The sequence below is a fragment of the Balaenoptera ricei genome, chromosome 2, assembly GCF_028023285.1.
Source record: "Balaenoptera ricei isolate mBalRic1 chromosome 2, mBalRic1.hap2, whole genome shotgun sequence".
Classification (NCBI taxonomy): Eukaryota; Metazoa; Chordata; class Mammalia; order Artiodactyla; family Balaenopteridae; genus Balaenoptera; species Balaenoptera ricei.
In genome coordinates, this window is record NC_082640.1 from 60,161,232 (window position 1) to 60,183,237 (window position 22,006).

Sequence of the window (22,006 nt, forward strand, 5' to 3'; positions counted from 1 at the left end):
TAAGGGCAGGACAGGAATAAAGACACAGACATAGAGAATGGACTTGAGGAGACAGGGAGGGGTAACGGTAAGCTGGGACGAAGTGAGAGAGTAGCACTGACATATATACACTACCTAATATAAAATAGATAGCTAGTGGGAAGCAGCCACATAGCACAGGGAGATCAGCTTCGTGTTTTGCGACCACCTAGGGGGGCTGGATAAGGAAGGTGGGAGGGAGGCGCAAGAGGGAGGGGATATGGGGATATATGTATACATATAGCTGATTCACTTTGTTATACAGCAGAAAATAACACAACACTGTAAAGCAATTATACTCCAATAAAGATGTTAAAAAATAAAAATAAAATAATGTCTGAAAATAAAAAAAAAGAAAACCCTAAAGACTCCACCAAAAAATTGTTAGCACTAATAAACGAATTAACTTGCAAGATACAAAATCAATATACAGAAATCTGTTTTGATTCTACACACTAACAACAAACTATCAGAAAGAAAAATTAAGAAAACTATCCTACTTACAACTGCATCAAAAAGAATAAAATAACTGGGAATACATTTAACTAAGGAGGTGAAAGTCCTGTATACTAAAAACTATGACACTGATGAAAGAAATTAAAGAAGACACAAATAAATGGAAAGATATTCTGTGCTCATGGATTAGAAGAATATTGTTAAAACATCCATACTACCCAAAGCAAGGTACAGATTAAATGCAATCCCTATCAAAATTCCAATGACATTTTTCACAGAATTAGGACAATCCTAAAATGTGTATGAAACCAAAATAGACCTTGAATAGCTAAAGTAATCTTGAAAAAGAATAAAAAAGCTGGAGGCACCATATCAGAAATATGTAATATAATTTAAAACTATATTACAAAGCTATAGTAATCTAAACAGTATGGTCCTGACATAAGACAGACATATAGATCAATGCAACAGAGCAGAGAACCCAGAAATAAACCCATTCACATATGGTCAATTAATTTACGAGGAAGGAGCCAAGAACATACAATGGGGAAAGGACAATCTCTTCAATAAATGGTGCTGGGAAGACTGGACAGCCACAGGCAAAAGAATGAAACTGGATCACTATCTTAAACCATACACAAAAATCAAATCAACATGGATTAAAGACTCGAATAAGACCTGAAACCATAAAACGTTTAGAAAACATAGGTGGTAAGCTCCTTGACATTAGTCTTGGTGATGGTCTTTTGGATTTGACACCAAAGGCAATAAAAGCAAAAATAAACAAGTGGGACTATATCAAACTAAAAGGCTTCTGTGCAGCAAAGGAAACCATCATAAAAATGAAAAGGTTACATACTGAATGGAAGAAAATATTTGCAAATCATATATTCAATAAGGGGTTAATATCCAAAACATGTAAACAACTCACACACCTCAATAGCAAAAAAAAAAAAAAAAAAAAAAGAAACCAATTAAAAAAATGGGCTGAGGATATGAACAGACATTCTTCCCAAAGAAGCCACACAGAAGATGGCTAACAGGTACATGAAAAGATACTTAATGTTGCTAATCATCAGAGAACTGCAAAACAAAACCACAATGAGATAGCACCTCACACTGTTAGAAATGGCTACTATCAAAAACAAAACAAAACAAACAAACAAACAAAAACCCAAGAGATGACAAATGCTGGCTAGGGTGTGGAGAAAAGGGAGCCCTTGTGCACTGTTGATAGGAATGTAAATTGGCACAGCCACTATGGAGAACAAAATTAAAAACAGAACTACCATACGATCCAGCAATTCCACTTCTGGATTTTTATTCAAAGAACACAAAAACACTACCTTGAAAAGATACTCATTGCAGCATTATTTACAATAGCCAAGATACGGCAACAACCTAAGTATCCACCAATGGATAAATGGATAAAGAAAATATGGCGTGTTTATATATACAATGGAATACTATTCTGCCATAAAAAAGAATGAAATCTTGCCACCTTGAGGGCGTTATGATAAATGAAATAAGAGAAAGACAAATACCATGTGATCTCACTTAATGTGGAATCTACAAAGACAAACAAAAAAACTCTAAGCTCATTGATATGGAGAACAGATTGGTGGTTGCTGGGGGTGGGGAGGAAGGGTCAGAGGGTGGGCAAAATGAGCGAAGGGAGTCAAAAAGGCACCAACTTCCAGTTATAAAATAAATGAGTCATGGGGATGTAATGCACAGCATGGTGACTATAGTTAATGATATTGTATTGCATATATGAAAGTTGCTACAAGAGTAAATCCTAAAAGTACTCACCAGAAGAAAAAAATTCTATAACAATATATGGTGACGGATGTTAACAACAAAAAAACAGCATGCTATTATTAACATAAAGTTTAAAAAATATACAAAACAGTATTATGTATCAGTGCTTCCCAACTTATTTATATCATGGCACACAGAAAATAGTAATATTTGTATGGTACACTAGGCTAAATGAACAAGGCTAGTCATAATATTTACTCTTCCAAAGACTGAGAGGATCAACATCTTGGCAAACAGTAAATCATCCACGGCACTCAAGTTGAAAAGTTCAGCTATATACTGTTTAGGGATCTGTCGATATACAGTAAAAGTAAAAATGAAATGCATTGAAAAAATAATCATCAAATTTAGGGTAATGGTTACGTTTGAGGGGAGGGAAGGATATGCATTAAACGAAGAGTTACAGGGGTTTTCAATTGTAATACTGCTTTTTAAATTTGGTGGTAAAAACGTAGGTGTTTACTGTATTATTTTACATATAAATATATATATTTACATATATATTTTTTAAATAAAAAGAAAAGAATGGGAAACAAATGAATTTAGTAAACATAAGCTAATTTTTCAAGCTTACCCTAGCAAGAGAGATAAACAGGGTGGTAGCTAGCAGGGAAAAAGAGCCGCTGGGTGGGTAGATGAATAATTTTCCTTTTTTAAGGTTATAAAATAGCAGCCAGGGACTTCCCTGGTGACACAATGGTTAAGAATCTGCCTGCCAATGCAGGGGACATGGGTTCGATCCCTGGTCCAGGAAGATCTCACATGCCGCGGAGCAACTAAGACTGTGCGCCACAATTCCTGAGCCTGCGCTCTAGAACCTGCTAGCCACAACTACTGAAGCCTGTGTGCCTAGAGCCCGTGCTCCTCAACAAGAGACGCCACTGCAACGAGAAGCCCGTGCACCACAACGAAGAGTAGCCCCTGCTAGCCACAACTAGAGAAAGCCCGCATGCAGCAATGAAGACCCAAAGGCAGCCAAATAAATAAATAAATAAAAATAAAATAAATAAATAAATAGCAGCCAGTAGAGAGGTGCCCTGGACCCAAAGTATGGGGGTAATTAATGGAATACTATCTCAAAGGAGGTAAGAAGTGATGGGATCCAACGCCAGGTAGACATATTAGTATTAAATAAGAAAAGGGCCACCTCTTTCTCTGATACATATAGGTAACCTGGGTTTTTGTTTTGTATTGTTTTTTGCTTTCATAGAGAGGACAATAAGTTGACTTGTGAAGCAGAAGGAAAGGTCAGTGCCCAAGAATAAGGGAAATGATACTAAATAAGGGGTTTAAAAAATTGATACAATATAAAATAATGTAGTTGATATATACTAACAAATCAAAATTCAGTTCAGGTAGATATACTTGTGGAAAACTGACTGAGGCTATGCAATCCACCAATTTTTTCTGGACAACTGATTTTCAAAATGTGCTCAGGGCTCTAATCACTCTGCAAAGGTGCCATAGAAAATCCCTCAGAATACTGAGAAAGGGAGAAAGCTGAGTTAGTAGCACTCCAGGTACATGGCCCCACTTCAATCCCACTTTTTCTTATGTTATGTATGGAGCTTTCTGATAAGATTTCATATGAAGAAGGGTTCTACAACGAAACCACTACTCTGAAATTTTATCCTAGCGAGACCTACAGGCCCAAAAGCAAATAATTTTGACTCCTTACAGAAGTGCACTTAAATATTAGGCAATTGGCTGACACTGAAAAACACTATTTTTTTAAAAAACCTGCCCTATGAAACCACTGTCCTATTTATAATAAGGATATTGTTGAGGATGTTAATCAATCGTGTCCTCTTTATAAGGGCTCAAGGGATAAATGTATTTCTCTGATCTTGATACCAGGCCAAATTATGCTTCCCATGTGTAATTAGTTTGTTTTTACCTTAGGGACAATGTAAATGAAGACACTGATCATGTCTCCCAATATGAACTGGCTTCTAGAAAACCTAGTGCCAAATTGGCAGCCCAGGTCTAACAAATGGACAGGGCCATACAGAATTTATTTTCTTTAAAATCTCTCTCCTAGTTTCAACATATATCTCCAACCTTTGTTTACCCTCCACCTGAATTTTCTCAAGACCACTCAAATTGCTATCCAGCCACCCCCCCATCTCACCCCAAGAGACACAAGGCAGAGTTTGGCTGTGACGGGTATGGGGGTGGAAAGTCAGAGCAGGAACACTAAGAAATCCCTATCTCTGAGGCCCAGGTGCAGAGGACCTGCCTAAGATGAGGTTAAATAAGAACTGAGAACCACCCCTTACCACAACCAAAGACTAAAGAGATATGACAACTAAATGCAATACTTGGCCCTAAACTAGATGCTGTACTGAGAGGGGAAATATACTATCATGAACATTGACAGGCTAATAAAATAGGAATATTCCATTAGAATATGGAAAACTGGAATTGGAATATAAACTGACAAAATCCAGATGTGGAATGTAAACTGTACTTCGGCTATGTAAGAGACTATTTCTTTTTTTTTTCTTTTTTTATTGAAGTATGTTGATTTACAATGCTGTGCCAATCTCTGCTATACAGCAAAATGACTCAGTTATAACATGTACACATTTTTAAAAATATTTTTTCCATTATGGTTTATCACAGGATATTTAGTTCCCTGTGCTATACATTAGGACCTTGTTGTTTATCCATTCTAAATGTAATTGTTTGCATCTACCAACCCCAAACTCCCAGTCCATCCCTCTCCCTCCCCCCCTCCCCCTTGGCAACCACAAGTCTGTTCTCTATGTCTGTCTATTTCTATTTTGTAGATAGGTTCATTTGTGCCATATTTTAGATTCCACATATAAGTAATATCACATGGTGTTTGTCTTTCTCATTCTGACTTTTACTTCACTTAATATGATAATCTCTAATTGCATCCATGTTGCCGAAAATGGCATTATTTCATTCTTTTTTATGGCTGAGTAGTATTCCATTGTATATATGTACCACATCTTCTTTATCCATTCATCTGTCAATGGACATTTAGTTGTTTCCATGTTTTGGCTATTGTGAACAGTGCTGCTATGAACATAGGGGTGCATGTATCTTTTCGAATTATAGTTTTGTCTGGGTATATTCCCAGGAATGGGATTGCTGAATTACATGGTAATTCTATTTTTAGTTTCCTGAGGAACCCCCATACTGTTCTCCATAGTGGCTGTACCAACTTACATTCCCACCAACAGTGTAGGAGGGTTCCCTTTTCTCCACAGCCTCTCCAACATTTGTTATTTATAGACTTTTTAATGATGGCCATTCTGACCAGTGTGAGGTGGTACCTCATTGTAGTTTTGATTTGCATTTCTCTATTAATCAGTGATGTTGAGCATCTTTTCATGTGCCTACTGGTCATCTGTAAGCCTTCTTTGGAAAAACGTCTATTAAGGTCCTCTGCCCATTTTTCAGTTGGGTTGTTTGGTTTTTTGTCATGGAGTTGTATGAGCTCTTTGTATACTTTGGAGATTAAGCCTTTTTGGGCTTAATATCTGCTTAATTTGCAAATATTTTCTCCCATTCTGAGGGTTGCCTTTTCGGGTTTTTTTGTTTGTTTTTTATGGTTTCCTTTGCTGTGTAAAAGCTTGTAAGTTTGATTAGGTGCCCTTTGTTTTTGTTTTTATTTCTATTGCCTTGGGAGATTGACCTAAGAAAACTTTGGTATGATTTATGTTAAAGAATGTTTTGCCTATGCTTTCTTCTAGGAGTTTTATGGTGTCACGTCTTATGTTTAAGTCTTTAAGCCATTTTGAGTTTATTTCCGTGCATGGTGTGAGGGTGTTCTAACTTCATTGATTTACATGCAGCTGTCCAACTTTTCCAGCACCACTTGCTGAAGAGACTGTTTTTTTTCCCATTTTATATTCTTGCCTCCTTTGTCAAAGATTAATTGACCATAGGTGTGTGGGTTTATTTCTGGGCTCTCTATTCTGTTCCATTGATCTGTATGCCTGTTTTGATTTCTGTAGCTTTGTAGTATTGTCTGAAGTCTGGGAGGGTTATGCCTCCTGCTTTGTTTTTTTTCCTCAGGATTGCTCTAGCAATTCTGGGTCTTTTATGGCTCCATACAAAAGTTTGAATTATCTGTTCTAGTTCTGTGAAAAATGTCATGAGTAATTTGATAGGGATCACATTAAATCTGTAGATTGCTTTGGGTAGTATTGCCATTTTAACAATATTAATTCTTCCAATCCAAGAGCATGCGGTATCTTTCCATTTCTTTGAATCCTCTTTTATTTCCTTTATTAACGTTTTATAGTTCTCAGCATATAAGTCTTTCACCTCCTTGATCAGGTTATTCCTATGTATTATATTTTTTCAGGTGCGATTTTAAAAGGTATTTTTTTTTTCACGTTCCCTTTCTGGTATTTCATTGTTAGTGTAAAGGAATGCAACCAACTTCTGAATGTTAATCTTGTATCCTGCTACTTTGCTGAATTCATTTATTAGATCTAGTAGTTTTTGTGTGGAGTCTTTAGGGTTTTCTATATACAGTATGTCATCTGCATACAGTGACAATATTAGCTCTTCCCTTCCAATTTGGATACCTTTTATTTCTTTTTCTTGTCTGACTGCTATGGCTAAGACTTCCAATATTATGTTGAAGAGAAGTGGTGAGAGTGGGCATCCCTGTCCTGTTCCAGATTTTAGTGGGAAGGTGTTCAACTTTTCACCCTTGAGTATTATATTGGCTGTGGGTTTGTCATAAATGGCATTTATTATGTTGAGATATGTTCCCTCTATTCCCACTTTGGTAACAGTTTTTATCATGAATGGATGTTGAATTTTGTCAAATGCTTTTTCTGCATCTATTGAGATGATCATGTGGCTTTTTACTTTTCTTTTGTTAATGTGGTATATTACATTGATTTGCGTATCTTGAACCATCCTTGTGAACCTGGGATGAATATGCAGGTTGCAGTATATGATCTTTATGTGTTGTTGGATTCAGTTTGCTAATATTTTGTTGAGAAATTTTGCATCTATATTCATCAAAGATATGGCCTGTAATTTTCTTTCTTGGTGGTGTCTTTGGTTTTGGTATCAGAGTGATGGTGGCTTCATAGAATGTCTTTGGGAGTGTTCCCTCCTTTTCAATCTTTTGGAAGAGTTTGAGAAGAATCAGTGTAAGTTCTTCTTTGTATGTTTGGTAGAATGTGCCTGTGAAGCCATCTGGTCCTGGGCTTTTGTTTGTAGGAAGTTTTTTTTTTATTACAGATTCTATTTCACTTCTAGTGATCAGTCTGTTCAAATTATGTTTCTTTTTGATTCAATTTTGGGTGGGCTGTATGTTTCTAGAAAGTTGTCCACTTCTTCTAGGTTGTCAAATTTCTTGGTACATAATTGTTCATAGTATTCCCTTACGGTTTTTTGTACTTCTGCGGTATCGGCTGAGATTTCTCCTTTTTTATTTCTTATTTTGTTTATTTGGGATCTCTCTCTTTTCTTCTTGGTGAGTCTGGACAGAGGTTTGTCAATTTTGTTCACTCTTTCAAAGAACAAGCTCTTGGTTTTGTTGATTTTTTCCTATCGTTTTTTTAATCTTTTTTATTTATTTCCTCCCTGATCTTTATTCTTTGCTTCCTTCTGCCGGTTTTAGGTTTTGTTTGTTATTCTTTTTCTAATTCTTTTAGGTGGTAGGTTAGGTTGTTTACTTGAGATTTTTCTTGTTTTCTGAGGCAGGCCTGTATCACTATGAACTTCCCTCTAACAACTGCTTATGCTGCATTCTATAGATTTTGTATGGTTGTTTTCATATTCGTTTGTGTAAGAGACTATTTCTACTCTTTGGAAATACACATTGAAGTATTTACAGGTCATGATCTTACTATCAAATAGTTCAGAAAAAAATTGTGTGTGTATGTGTACACATACACATATACTGTATTATTTTTAATTTTCAAATTTTTATAAGTTTGAAATTATTTCCAAATAAAAAGTTAATTAAAAAAAAAAAGGAATAGAAGTCTTTGTTGCAACAGTAAGCTACAGACTAGTGGCTCCCCATAACTGGGTCTGAATTCTTGCAGGGAGCATGAATCCATAAACATACCAGATTGTTCCATATAAATAAATGTTCAATAATCTTCCATATGTACATGTCAACTGCTGTGAATGATAATATAAAAATGTATTTAAAAGTATAACTAAATTCATAGCATCTCTGGGGTATTAGATATTTTCTTAAAAAATTGATAAGAAAAGTAAAATTATTTTGTGAAATAACAAAATTTGCCTTTAAGTGTCCCCTTACTTGAAATAAGGAACTTCTTACTATTCATCATCAGAGAGAACTATGATGATGCTTTCCATAGCTGTAACAAAATGGCAACAAAATACAACATAGGATCTTCAAATAATATAAAGTTAAAAGGAATATGAATGAAAACAAATCAAGCTTTAAAAGATTCAGGAGGTTTCAGTGGTAAGACAACACAGACCCAAATTTAATAAAGATAACTGAAAGTACTTTGTTCAGCTTTAAACACTAAGAAACACTGCATTATTACTAGACAAGGAAGACACAGTTTAACAGCAGACAATAAAATATGGAGGAAGGAAAAGAGAGATTTTGGATGTCTTCAAACGCCAACAGTAGGATCTGGCTGCCAAGAACCTAATGCAATATTAAGTAGCACTAATTAAAATATTATTTAGGAAGATAATAATCCAACTCTGTACTAGTCAGAGCACACATGAAGTAATGTGCTCAATTCTAGGCCTCAGGACTTCTGCTTATGGCCCTGAGAATAGTTTGTATCAGACTAACCCCCTCTTGCAGAGAAAAACTGTGAATCCTGGTTAAAATAAAAGCAGCAACTGTTTAAATACGTTGGAGAACAACCAAGATAGGTGACACTTAAGAAGCCAGAATTCTGTAGGGGAGGGAAGCACAATGAAAAGAGCCCACCATACACCTCTACTTCTTCCCTTGGGACATTTGCAGATCTCCCACAAGGGGAATAAAAGCCCCTCAGAAAGCAGCCACTTTAGATAGAAACCTGCAGTCTTATTAGTGGAGGGAACAAACAAGACAGTATTTATGACTGCAACATAAGCTCGAAGGTGAGGAAAATATTCCAGAGGGACAACCACAAACTCTGCATACATATTTTGCTCAAAACTCTGGTTGACCACACCCACCCACACACTGGACATGTGTCAGGTAGCCTCTAAGCCAGTTGCCTAGGCTAAAAGAGAAGAGAATTTGAGGTTTGAGTGCAGCCAAATTAATTGCCTGCTAAAACAAAAATGAATATTCTCAATAGAAATATAACAGAATCCATAATCTCTACACATATTATTCAATGTGCATAATATGATTCAAAAGTACTAGGCCAGTGATTCTTAAAATATGATCTGCATATTCCTGTAAGTCCCAAGACCCTTTCAGGGGTCTGCAAGGTCAAAAATATTTTCATAGTAATATTAAAATGTTATTTGTCCTTTTCTCTCTCATTCTATCACAATACTACAGTGCAGTTCTCCAGTGGCTACATGACTGTTTGAGGAAATCATCTCTCTGATAACTACCAGAAGGTATGCATCTGTATTTCTGTGTTACCTAAAAATGTTTAAAGTAGTAGGTTTTAAGTATAAATATGTATGTTTAGAGAGATTAACTCAGTTTGTTCTCAGTACAGTAGCTTGTGCTCTTATAGTTGTAATTTCTGTAACCTCATTATCATCCAATAAATGGATATTTGGAATCCCAAAGATTTTCCTGTGCCTACAAGGAAACACAACAAGAAGTACATTTTGTTACCTTATATGGCAATAACAAATTTTTTGTAAATTTTTATATATTTTAAAATTTATCTAAAACTATAATTTTAGATTTTGCTAATATTTATACTAAAATACAGAAGACTCACTTTCCCAACCCACAGCACCAACATCTACATCAAAAGATGCTGATAAAGATGAAACTGTTAACAGAGACCTCTAACTTATGGAAAAGAGGAATCTATTGTAAAAAATATTGTGTAAAATTAAAAATAAGTGAAAGTACGATGAAAGTTATCTTTCTCTTGGCTTCAGAGATGTTAATAATTTACGTTACTGTGTCTTTTGCAACAGCAATGATGGCCATTTTGAAAATAATTCCGTTTAGAGAAAAATTAATTGAATGTTTTATTTTTAACATAGATGTGATGAGTTTAAAAGTAAAAAATTGTTCAGCTTTTCAAACCAGAAAGGAAAAAGTCACTGAAGCATCATATGGGTTAAGTTATCATATTTCATTGGCTAGACAAGCACAGTTGCTAAAAGACTAATAAAGGTGACCTTGCTAAATGCCTGCTAGATGAAAAATCAGTGAAAGAAACTATGGCACTGCCACATTCCAATGATACAGGAACTTGCTGAATAAAAGATTTAACTGTAAACATGAATATTAAGTTAATAAATCATCTGCAAAATTGTACTTTTGCCTAACAAACAGACAAATCTATATAGTTGGGTTTTGTGTTTTAATTGTATTTGTCCAGTATCAATAACAACTAAATACTGAAGAATTCCTTTATATGAATGCTTGGCAACAAACAAAAGTGGTACTGAAAAACTCAAAGTATTAACTAGCTTTTTTGGATCTCATGGTTTATCCTAGAAAAACTGTATTGACTTTTGCAATGATGATGTAAAAATAACAGTGGGTAAAACTGCTGCCTTAGCATTAAGCAAGACAGTTGCACCAAACTGTACTGGTTGTCACTGCATTCTTCGTGCCACACATACAGTTTAAAAAAAAAAGAAAAAGAAAACCTGGTTTCACTTAACAACGTCCTTGATGAAGTAGTAAAAATTATTAGTTTTATTAAATCTTGATCTTTGAGTACACATCTTTTTAGTATTCTGTGTGACAAATCACGAAGTCTGCAAAGTACTCCCACTGCATACGAAAGCACAATGATTGTCTTGAGGAAAGTGGCTCGTGTGATGGTTTGAGTAAACCACCCATGTTTTCGTGGATCACCATTTCCACTTCAAAGAACAACTGATAGATATTTGGACTTTTGGCAGACATTTTATTGAAAATGAATGAGGTGAGTTTATCAATTCCTAGAAAACAAAGTTTTTGTTGCCAAGGACAAAATTTGTGAATTAAGTTTATAATTAGAATTTTTTAAAAACTTGTATCCATGAATATGAGCTGTAAAGACTCCTCTAATGAGATGAGTGGTGATACTGATGAAGGTAATGTTTTGATATTGATAAAATGTTTCAACATTTGAAAGATCTATAAAACTCACTAAAGGTTATTTTCTAAATGTTACAGGATAGTGAAAGATCCATTCAAAGCACAATACAGACCAACAGATTTTAATGTAAGGGTATGAAAAGTTCATTGATATGGTTTCAGATTCCACACTGCCAATAATACCCTTTAAGAATTTACTACTTGTCAAGTTCTGATGTAGTGTAAAAGAAGAATATCTACAATTTTATGAAAAGGCTATTAAAATACTCCTTTCTTTCTATATAGCTGTGTGATGCTGGATTTTCTTCATATACTTCAATCAAACCTATATAAAACAACACACAGTTAGCAGAAATGAGAATCTAGCAGTTTTCTACTAAGCCAGATATCAAGTCAAAAATGTAAAAAAATACCATTATTCTCATTAAATTTCTTTTGTTTTGGAAGACAGTTATTTTCACTAAAATGTTATTTATATTAAAATAAATGGCTTTACTGTTGTTATTTTCAAAATAATAAATATTTAAAAATTTTCTCAGTTTGAATTTCTAATATAAGAAATATCAATAGATATAACCCAAATAAACAAAAGCTCTGAGAGCCCTAAATAAATTTTAAAAGTAAGGAGCCCTAAGATAAAAAATTTGAGAACCATTGTACTACACACATAATGAAACAGGAAAGTGTGAAAATACAATCAAAGGACATCAACCCTGAAATAACCCAGAACTTGGAATTAGTACACAAGGATTTAAAAGCAGCTATTACAAGTATGGTAAAGGAAGATACCTGCAATGACTGCACAGATAAGAAATCTCAGCAGAGAAATGAAACTATAAAAAGAACCAAATGAAAATTTAGAACTAAGAAATACAAAATCAGAAATTTCCTAGATGGGTTTAATAGTATATTAGAAATTACAAAAGAGTCAGTAACCTTGAAGATAGACCAATAAAATTATTCAATTTGAAGAAGAGAGGGGAAAAAAACCATGAAAAAGAATGAACAGAACTTAAGTAACCTACAGAAGAATATAAAGATATCTAGAATATGTGCAACTGGAGTCCTAGAATAAAAGTAGAGAATAAAAATGTGGCATAGCGTTCTACGTCAACAGGCCAAATCTGGACCTCCATCTGTTTTTGTACATAAAGTTGTAATGGAATACAACTCATTCACTTACTTACAAGTCTATGGCTGCTTCTGCTCTACAACAGAAGAGTTAAGTAGTTACAACAGAGACTATGGCCAATTAAACCAAAAATACTTCCTATGTGATTTACAGATAGCTTGCCGTCCCCTGGTCTAGATGTTTTATGTCCTTACTGAAATTTTTCGTCTAGTTATTCTATCAATTACTGGGAAAAGGTATTAAAACCTCCAACTATAATTACGGATTTGCATTCCTCACTTTAGTTCTGTCAGATTTTGCCTGATGTATTCTGAAATTCTGTTATTGGGCAGTTACACATTCATGATCGTTCTTTCTGATAAATTGATCCTTTTATCATTACATAATGGCCTCTTTACGCTTGGCAGTACTCATTGTCTTGAAGTTTGCTTTATCTGATATTAAAAAAGACTAACCAGATTTCTTATGCTCACTATTTGTATGGTGTATTTTTTTCTATCTAAAATATATTTCTTTTAGGTAGCATATAGCTGAGTCTTGCTTTTTATACACCTGGTAATCTCTGCTTTTTGACTGGAATATTGAGTTCATTTATACTTTTCTCTCACTGCTTTTAAGAATTTCGTTTTATCAGCATTGAAGTGGATGTACATTGTTTATGAGTTTTGAATACAATTATATCAACCATAAAAATAGACCAAACAATTCTGCTTGTCCGTCAGAAAACAATTCTTGATCATGAGATTTCAGGTCTTCATTTTGTTCTCATTTAAAGTAATAAAAGGTGCTTGCTGAGCACCTGCATTAACTGGAGAAAACTGCAAAGTCAGTGAATCTGGAAACTAACATTTATGACATACAGATGGCCAAGAGGCACATGAAAAGATGCTCAACACTGCTAATTATTAGGGAAATGCACATCAAAACTACAATGAGGTATCACCTCATACCAGTCATAATGGCCATCAACAAAAATTCTACAAACAACGAATGTCAGAGAGGGTGTAGAGAAAAGGGAACCCTCCCACACTGTTGGTGGGAATATAAACTGGTACAGCCACTATGGAGAACAGTATGAAGATTCTTTAAAAAACTAAAAATAGAGCTACCATATGATTTAGCAATCCCACTCCTGGGCATATATCCGGAGAAAACCATTATTCAAAAAGATACATGCACCCCAATGTGCAATGCAGCACTATTTACAATAGTCAAGACATGGAAGCAACCTAAATGTCCATCGACAGGTGAATGGATAAAGAAGATGTGGTACATATATACAATGGAATATTACTCAGCCATTAAAAAGAATGAAATAATGCCATTGCAGCAACATGGATGGACCTGTTGCTGCATACTAAGTGAAGTTAAGTCAGAGAAAGACAAATAACATATGATATCGCTTATATGCAGAATCTAAGAAAAAATGATACAAACGTACTTATTTATAAAACAGAAACAGACTCACAGACTTAGAGAACAAACTTATGGTTACCAGGGGAAAAGGGTGGGGGGTATGAACAGACTGGGAGTTTGGGACTGACATGTACACACTGCTATATTTAAAACAGATAACCAAAAAGGACCTACTGTATAGCACAGGAAACCCTGCTCAGTACTCTGCTAATAACCTAAATGGGAAAAGAATTTGAAAAATAAAAAAAAAAAAATTTGAAAAAGAAAAAAAAAGTTTCAACAGGGAATGCAGCAAGGAGATCTGATGTTGGTTAAATTATGGACTCTTTCCAATTAGTTGGCTCTCCCTCCAAAGCAAATGTACTAAAAATAAAATGACTTCCTTTTTGAAAAAAAATTTTTTTTCTTTTTATCATTCTGTAAACAATTTGACTATTACATGCCTTGTAGTTTTTTCGTTCCTGTTTCCTGTTCTTGGGGTTTGTTGAGCTTCTGAGATCTGTGGATTTATAGTTTTCATCAAATTTGGACACTCTATGGTCATTATTTCTTCCAATAGTTTTCCTGCTCCAATTACACTTATATTAGGCCTCCTAAAGTTGTCCCGTAGCTCACCAAGGCTCTGTCCATTTTTTTTCCTGTGTTTTCAAAATTTTCTGTGTTTCATTTTGGACAGTTTTTGCTGCCATATCTTCAAGTTCACTAATCTTTATTCTTGTAGTGTCTAACGGCAGGACATACATTCTTTTCAAGTGCACAAGGTATATTCACCAAGATAGAGCATTTGTTAGGCCATAAAATAAGACTCAATGGAGGGTTTCCCTGGTGGCGCAGTGGTTGAGAATCTGCCTGCCAATGCAGGGGACACGGGTTCGAGCCCTGGTCTGGGAAGATCCCACATGCCGCGGAGCAACTCGGCCCGTGAGCCACAACTACTGAGCTTGCGCGTCTGGAGCCTGTGCTCGGCAACGAGAGGCCGCGATAGTGAGAGGCCCGCGCACCGCGATGAAGAGTGGCCCCCCCACCGCGATGAAGAGTGGCCCCCGCTTGCCACAACTAGAGAAAGCCCTCGCACAGAAACGAAGACCCAACACAGCCATACATACATACATACATACATACATACATAAAAAGAATGTAAGCAGACAAGAATAGCATTAAAAAAAAAAAAAAAAAAGACTCAATGAATTTTAATACTGAAATATTAAAGACATGTTCACCAAAATTAAATTTGAAATCAGTAATAGAAAGCTATCTAGGAAAAAAAAATCACAAATATATAGAAATTAAACATTCCTAATTTTCTAAATTAGAAAATTTTTTTAATGAATGATGAAAATATATCAAAATTTGTGGGATGCATCTAAAGTACTATTTAGAGGGAAATTTATATCTTTAATATTTACATTTAAAAACAAGCAAAATACAAAATTAATAAAGTAAAGTTCTACCTTAAGAGCAAGGTAAACCCAAAGTAATTAGAAGGAAGAAAATTAAGAGCAAAAATCAATAAAAAGAAAACAATGAAAAAAACTAACAAAGCTAAGAGTTGGTTCGTTGTTGGTGTAGCTGCTCTGCAAAACAGTCTGGCAGTTCCTCAAAGGTTAAACATAAAGTTACCATATGAACAGCAATTCCACTCCTCGGTACATATCCAAGAGAAATGAAAACATATGTCCACACAAAAACCTGTACCTGAATGTTCCTATCTGCATTATTCATAAGAGCCAAAAAGTAAAAACAGCCCCCACACACACACAAACCAATCTTACACAGATTTTTTCATTCAGAAAATACAGCAGAAGGGAATATCTTTCAACTCATTTTATGAAGCCAGCATAATGCCAATACCAAAATTAGACAAAGATATTGGGGGGCGGGGGGAATTACAGATTATTTTGATAAAGACAGACCTAAAAATCTTTAAGAAAATATTAGTCAATCAAAACCAGCAATATATTAAAAGGATAACATATCATGATCAAGTAGGGTTTATCACAGTAACTCAAGGTGGTTTAACATTCAAAAATCAACCAACGTAATTCACCAAATTAACAGAATAAAGGAAAAAAAACATGATTATTTCAACAGATGCAGAGAAATATTTGACAAAATTCAACAACCATTCATGATAACAACTCTCAGCAAATTGGGAACAGAAGGGAAGTTCCTCATCTTGATACCATTAAAATAAATAAGCAAGCCACAGATTGGGAGAAAATATTTGCAAAACATATATGACAAGTAACATATCTGGAATAGATTTTTAAAAAAACTTCTACAACTCAATAACAAAAAGACAAGCAATTCAATAAAAAAGGTGCTGTACATCTGAACAGATACTTCATATGGAAGATATCTGAGTGGCCAGTAACACAACAGTGTTCATCATCACAGATATCAGGAAAATGCAAATTAAAACCACAATAAAGTACACCACTACACATGCACCTGAATAGCTAAAATACCAAATGTTGGTGAAAATGAGGAGCAAGTGGAACCCAGATACATAGTTGGTGGAAATATAAAACTGTACAACTACTTTGGGAAGAAATGATCCAGAAGGGTGTCAGAGTCCAAGCAAGGTAGGGAGGGTTATCTACATAGGAGGGCTGAATGTTCAGTGCAGGGTGTGGGAGCCTGAGTGGGGCAAGGAGAGCATTTGTGCAGGTTAGCGTATTGGCAGGGTCCAGGTTTTTCACTGCCAATGAAAGGCATTACAAACAGGGAAAGGAAGAGTCAGAATTGACCTTGGACTGGAATCGGTGGTGTCACTGTGAACTCATGGTTTTCAATGTAGATAGACTGATAGTGAAATAGATATAAATGTTCGTATGTGTATATGAATACATATATGTGTATATCTACATACATATATACATACCTACACACATTCCCTAGCTTTTTTCACTGAGGGGTCCTGGGAACAGCAACAAGCACAATTAATATCCAGATGTCAGCTTCATACTATTCTTCACTAAAAGGAACCAGGACTCCCTGGAGAAAAGACTGATGCCAGGGCTGGGATAGGAAAGGTACAAAAAGCCTGGAACATCTTATTCTGTCAGTAAGTAAGAAAGGCCTCCAAGAATGATGGGAACATGTCAAGAAGACACAGAAGCCACCTTGAAGGGATTCTCACTGGCCAAATGTGGAACAATTTATACATCAATTAAAATAATAACAACAGATTTTCACCCACTGAATAAAACAGGACCCATAAGTCCTATTATAAATAAATATTTATTTATTTAACATTCATTTATAAATAAATAAATATAAATAAATAAACTGAAAGTGAGGAGAACTGGAATATTTATATCATTTCAAAGTACCTCCTCATAAAACATTTATTAATTACAAAGGGAAAAATAACTTTACAGTGGAGAAGTTTGACAGATATCAAAGCCTTTAATATATTTAAATTCCTTATGAAAAATTTAACCAAATGGTCAAAGTGAAAATCTAATAAGGCACAATGAAATTGTGTACCATCTGACAGTATGAAATATCACTTTTGTGATATTCCTGTCAAAGATGTATATATAACCTAAATTGAATGGTGAGGAGACATCAAACAAATGTAAATTGAGGGACATTCTATTCTACAAAATAGCTGTCCTATAATTTTTCAAAAGTGTCAAGGTCATGAAAGTCAAAGTAAGACAGGAACTGTTTGAGATGGAAGGACACATGACAACTGTATGCAACATGTGATTATGAACTACATCCTTTTGCTATATAGGACATTATTGGGACAACTGGCAAAACCTGAACAAGGTCTGATGATTAGATAGTATTAATGTAAATTGATGTTAGTCTCCTAATTTTAAAAGTTATATTGTGGTTTTATAGGAGAATGTCCTACATATTTGGAGATGATGGAGAATCATCTCAGCAACTTACTCTCAAATAGTCCACAAAAATAAAGGCTTTTACTCTGTCCTTGAAAGTTTTCTGTAAACTTGAGATCATCTCAAAAAAGCTTTAAAGCCTTAAAGAAAAATACACACAGACACAAATAAATATGTAGACATATATATACATGTCGAAGTCTAACTCAGAGTTAATGAATCAGAATCTCTGGGGCTTACATGATTTATGTTAAAGAAAGTCTTCAAAGCCTTTAATGTATTTAAATTCCTTATGAAAATATTTCAGTAATCCTATATTCATGACAGTAATGTTGAAGAAAGCTGACTGTATGACATTTATTTACAACACAGGTAAGGATGCCACTGGTCATTCCCTGTCATTCTGCTATCCTACTTAATAACAAGTGTGTTGTTACTGAAAAGTCAATGTAAATAAAAGTTTGTCTCCCACCATACTTTCTTGTAGAAGTATTATTGATTAGGAAGGTTGTGGGTCTGATCTTTTGTAAATAGATTCAAGCCTAAAGATTATCTATTCATGTAAACTAGGACAAACAAGATTTCTACCAAAAAAATACCTATGTGCCACACCTCATTAAATGCTAGGGAAGGCTCGAATTTACTTGCTCAATAAATGCTCTCACAGCCTGACTAATGCAGTTATCACAAGCAAGCAGGTCACATGGTTTTGTGACTTTGTTTATTTAGTAACTATTTTACATTCTGAGATCTTATCTGACTTCAAATAAGCTAAATAACACACAAAGTATTAACAACCATCAATACATTAGATCTTATAAAAATTAAAAATTTCTGCTCTTCAGAAGAAAGTGAATAAAGAAGCAATAAAAAGACAAAGAACCCAATTTTAAAATGGGCAGAAGATTGAACACTCTTCAAAACAAACTTCAAGAGCAAGACTTAAATTTTTTGCCTATTTTGAAACTTTGAATGAACCTCTGATGGAACAGGGCACTGAGATATGAGATTTTTTATAACGGATATGACTTAATATCCTGTTTCGAAATACATTAAAAATTTTTTGAGATATATAAAAAAATTCATTTTCCTCCACACAATAAAGACTTAAACTGGCTGAGAATTGTATTCACTGAAAACCTGAATCATCTAAGAAATGTGAACAATCATTAGATATTGTTAGTGATTCAACTTTGAAACCAAAGTATTCCTTTTGTAAGTTTTGGATAGTTTTAACTGAATAGTCTAGTATCACTTACCCATATGGATAAGAATTTTCTGAATTTCATGCAACTAGACATAATACAGAAATAAACTAGGTGTTCAGGAAGATATAAGACCACAGTTGTCACTCACAGCTCCCAATTTTGAGATTCTGTGTTCATTAATACAGATTCATCAGTTTTACTGACAGATTTTATAATATATAGGCTTTATGGTAAATAAATGTTAACGTGAACTTATAAAATCCATTTAATAATAAAATGCTGCTTCTATCAATTTTATATTTAGTGTTGTGACATAAATTTGACAAAGTATTCCACTGCTTTAAAAAATGTGAAAAACAATGCTGGATTTAAGAACTGCTATGTGTTTTACTGAGGCCAAGAAATCCAGACCTGTCAGGACACATTCACCATGGTAATGGCTAACTGCTTAGGTACACTGAATAGGACACCAATCACTGAGATGATTGTTCCACAAATATATACAGTTCTTATCCCCATAGAATTTTGCATGGCATATTTTATTGCAATACTTACTGGTGCTACTATTTTTCCTGTCTGTCCAACTTGCAAGTCATTGGGAACAAAGCCAGCATCAACAGCAGCACGAGAAGCACCAACTAGGGAAAAAATATTTGTCATTTTTTTAAGCTCTATTATTCAACTAGCTGGAATATTCACTGATAACAGTAAAAAAAAAAAAAAAAAGACATTGATATAGTACATACATAAAACATACATTATAACCTGTTTGGGATGTCATTATATAATGCTCCTTTACACCGTAACTTCACAGCTTTTAAAGAAAGGTATTATAATATCTTTACCCCTAGGACCAGATAAAGAAAAGAGTTACATATAACACAAGATAAAGGCTTAACCAGTATTTTCTATCTAAAAACAAAAATGAGAATTTAACTAGCCTTCTATCCTCATTCAGCAGGAGTCAAAAGGAGCCCTGTACTTGGAGAAAAGGTACCCCTCTCCCAACAGGAGTCAACAATGAGCCTCAGGTCCTCTTCATCTCCATCTAGAGAGGACAAAAAGGGGGAGCCCTAGTGAATACTCCTCACTACCTCTTAACACTCACAGACTCACCTCCACTACCTATCATGAGTCAGTCAGGACTGATCACATTCTGCCCTTCACTTACATCAGTCACTGCAACAAGCCCCAGACTCAAAGGTTATCCTTCATAACCCATACACTGATCCCCACAATGCCCTGCATGCTCCCGAATCTGCACCCTTCTCCCACTGCTCCCCAATTCCTGAAACCTTACACTATGATTTCTGGAATTCACAGCCTGATACCAGCAAACCACAAGTCTCTGTATCTTCCACCTATCTGTCTAAATGTTCCCTGAGGACAAGGATTCCCCTGCAGCCCTCTCCAGCAGATGTCACTTTGTCTGCCACCACCTTCATACCACTGGACCTAGAGGTGGTACACCAGGCCCTCACTGCCACTCTCAGAACGTTTCCCCTCTTCCCTCCTTAAAACCCTTCAGCTTCGAATCTCATATCATCAGATTATGTCACCCATATATTGCTGTGTCATCTATCAACCAGCAGGTCAATCCCCTTCATTCCTCAATGATTTTTAGCTTCATGGGTCTTTGTCACTTTCTCCAATACTAGTCTTGTCTTAATTCTTGAAGACTTTGACACCTGGCTTCTCAGTTCCTTGAGCAACTCTCCTCCAGTCATCTTGTCCTTCACTCTACCCATGGTCATATCCCCAACTCCATTAGCAATATCCCTCAATAATCTTGATTTCCAAAGTCTCTCTGTGACCTCCCCTTTCTAGCTGACTCTTTTTAGTACCCTACTCCAACAACCCTCTGATCACACTGGGATCCACAATTCTATTCATTGTCCCTCTCTCCCCTCACGTTCTCTCTTCTTTCTTTACCCAGCTTAATTTCTATGATCAGTGACTCTAATCACTCCTTTGCATATGTCTTTAATTTCTTTGCCCTCCTCTTGTACCATCACACTCAAGTGGAAATCCTCCATCTCTGGTTACTGATTAAGCAATCTTTCCACCTTTTCCATACCTGTCCTACTATAGTTTTGCATGACTGGAGAAAAACACCAATACTCAGCCATGTTAACTGGGTTTTACTTTAAATAAATAGGCCTTAATTCTCTCAATCTTTCTTAAGCTATCGATAAAATTTCATATCTTTCCTTCTCTCTTCAAACTTCCAATACTCTTTAACATTCTGCCTATTTCACTGAAAAAGCTGAAACAATCAGAAGAGAATTTCCACATACTCCAACTAACACATTCACCCATCAACCTGCAGCTATGTTCATATTCTCTCTCATCTACTCAAGAACATCCCTCCAGTAACTCTCCTGTCTATCTCGTGTATGATTAATCTCTCCCTCTTAACTGAAGCATTCCCATCAGCATATAAGCATGCTATTATTTGTCCAATCTTTAAAAAGTCCCTCTGTTCGTCCCGCTCCCCCTCTGGCTACTGTCTATTTCTCTGCTCTCCCATATAGTTAAAAGCCTCTAAAGAGTTGTTTGCATTCACTGTCTCCAATGCCAGGCCTCCCATTCTATTTCTAAAAACTTTTTTATTAAAATATAACACACATACAGAAAAGGACACAAATCACAAATGTGCTACTGCTCAATGGCTGATCATAAAGTGAATACAACCATGTAACTACTACCTAGGACCATTCTTTTAAACACACTCCAATAAGCTTTTTGCCCCCACTACCCACCACCCCCATTACTAAAACTGCTCAAAGTCACCAATGACCTCTAAGTGGCTAAATCAATTAGTCACCTTTCAGTCCTCATCTTCCTTGACCTTCCGTCCTTGTAGCATTTGACATAGGTG

General features: G+C 35.2%; 1 protein-coding gene across 1 annotated transcript in view; it reads right to left on the reverse strand.

Annotated features, from left to right (window-relative positions):
* Positions 1–22,006, reverse strand: part of ETFA (electron transfer flavoprotein subunit alpha) — an 85,818-nt gene that overhangs the window by 35,614 nt on the left and 28,198 nt on the right. Inside the window, exon 9 of the mRNA XM_059915430.1 lies at positions 19,681–19,763. Within this exon, the coding sequence (XP_059771413.1) occupies positions 19,681–19,763 (83 nt within the window). The remainder of the gene's footprint in view (positions 1–19,680; positions 19,764–22,006) is intronic.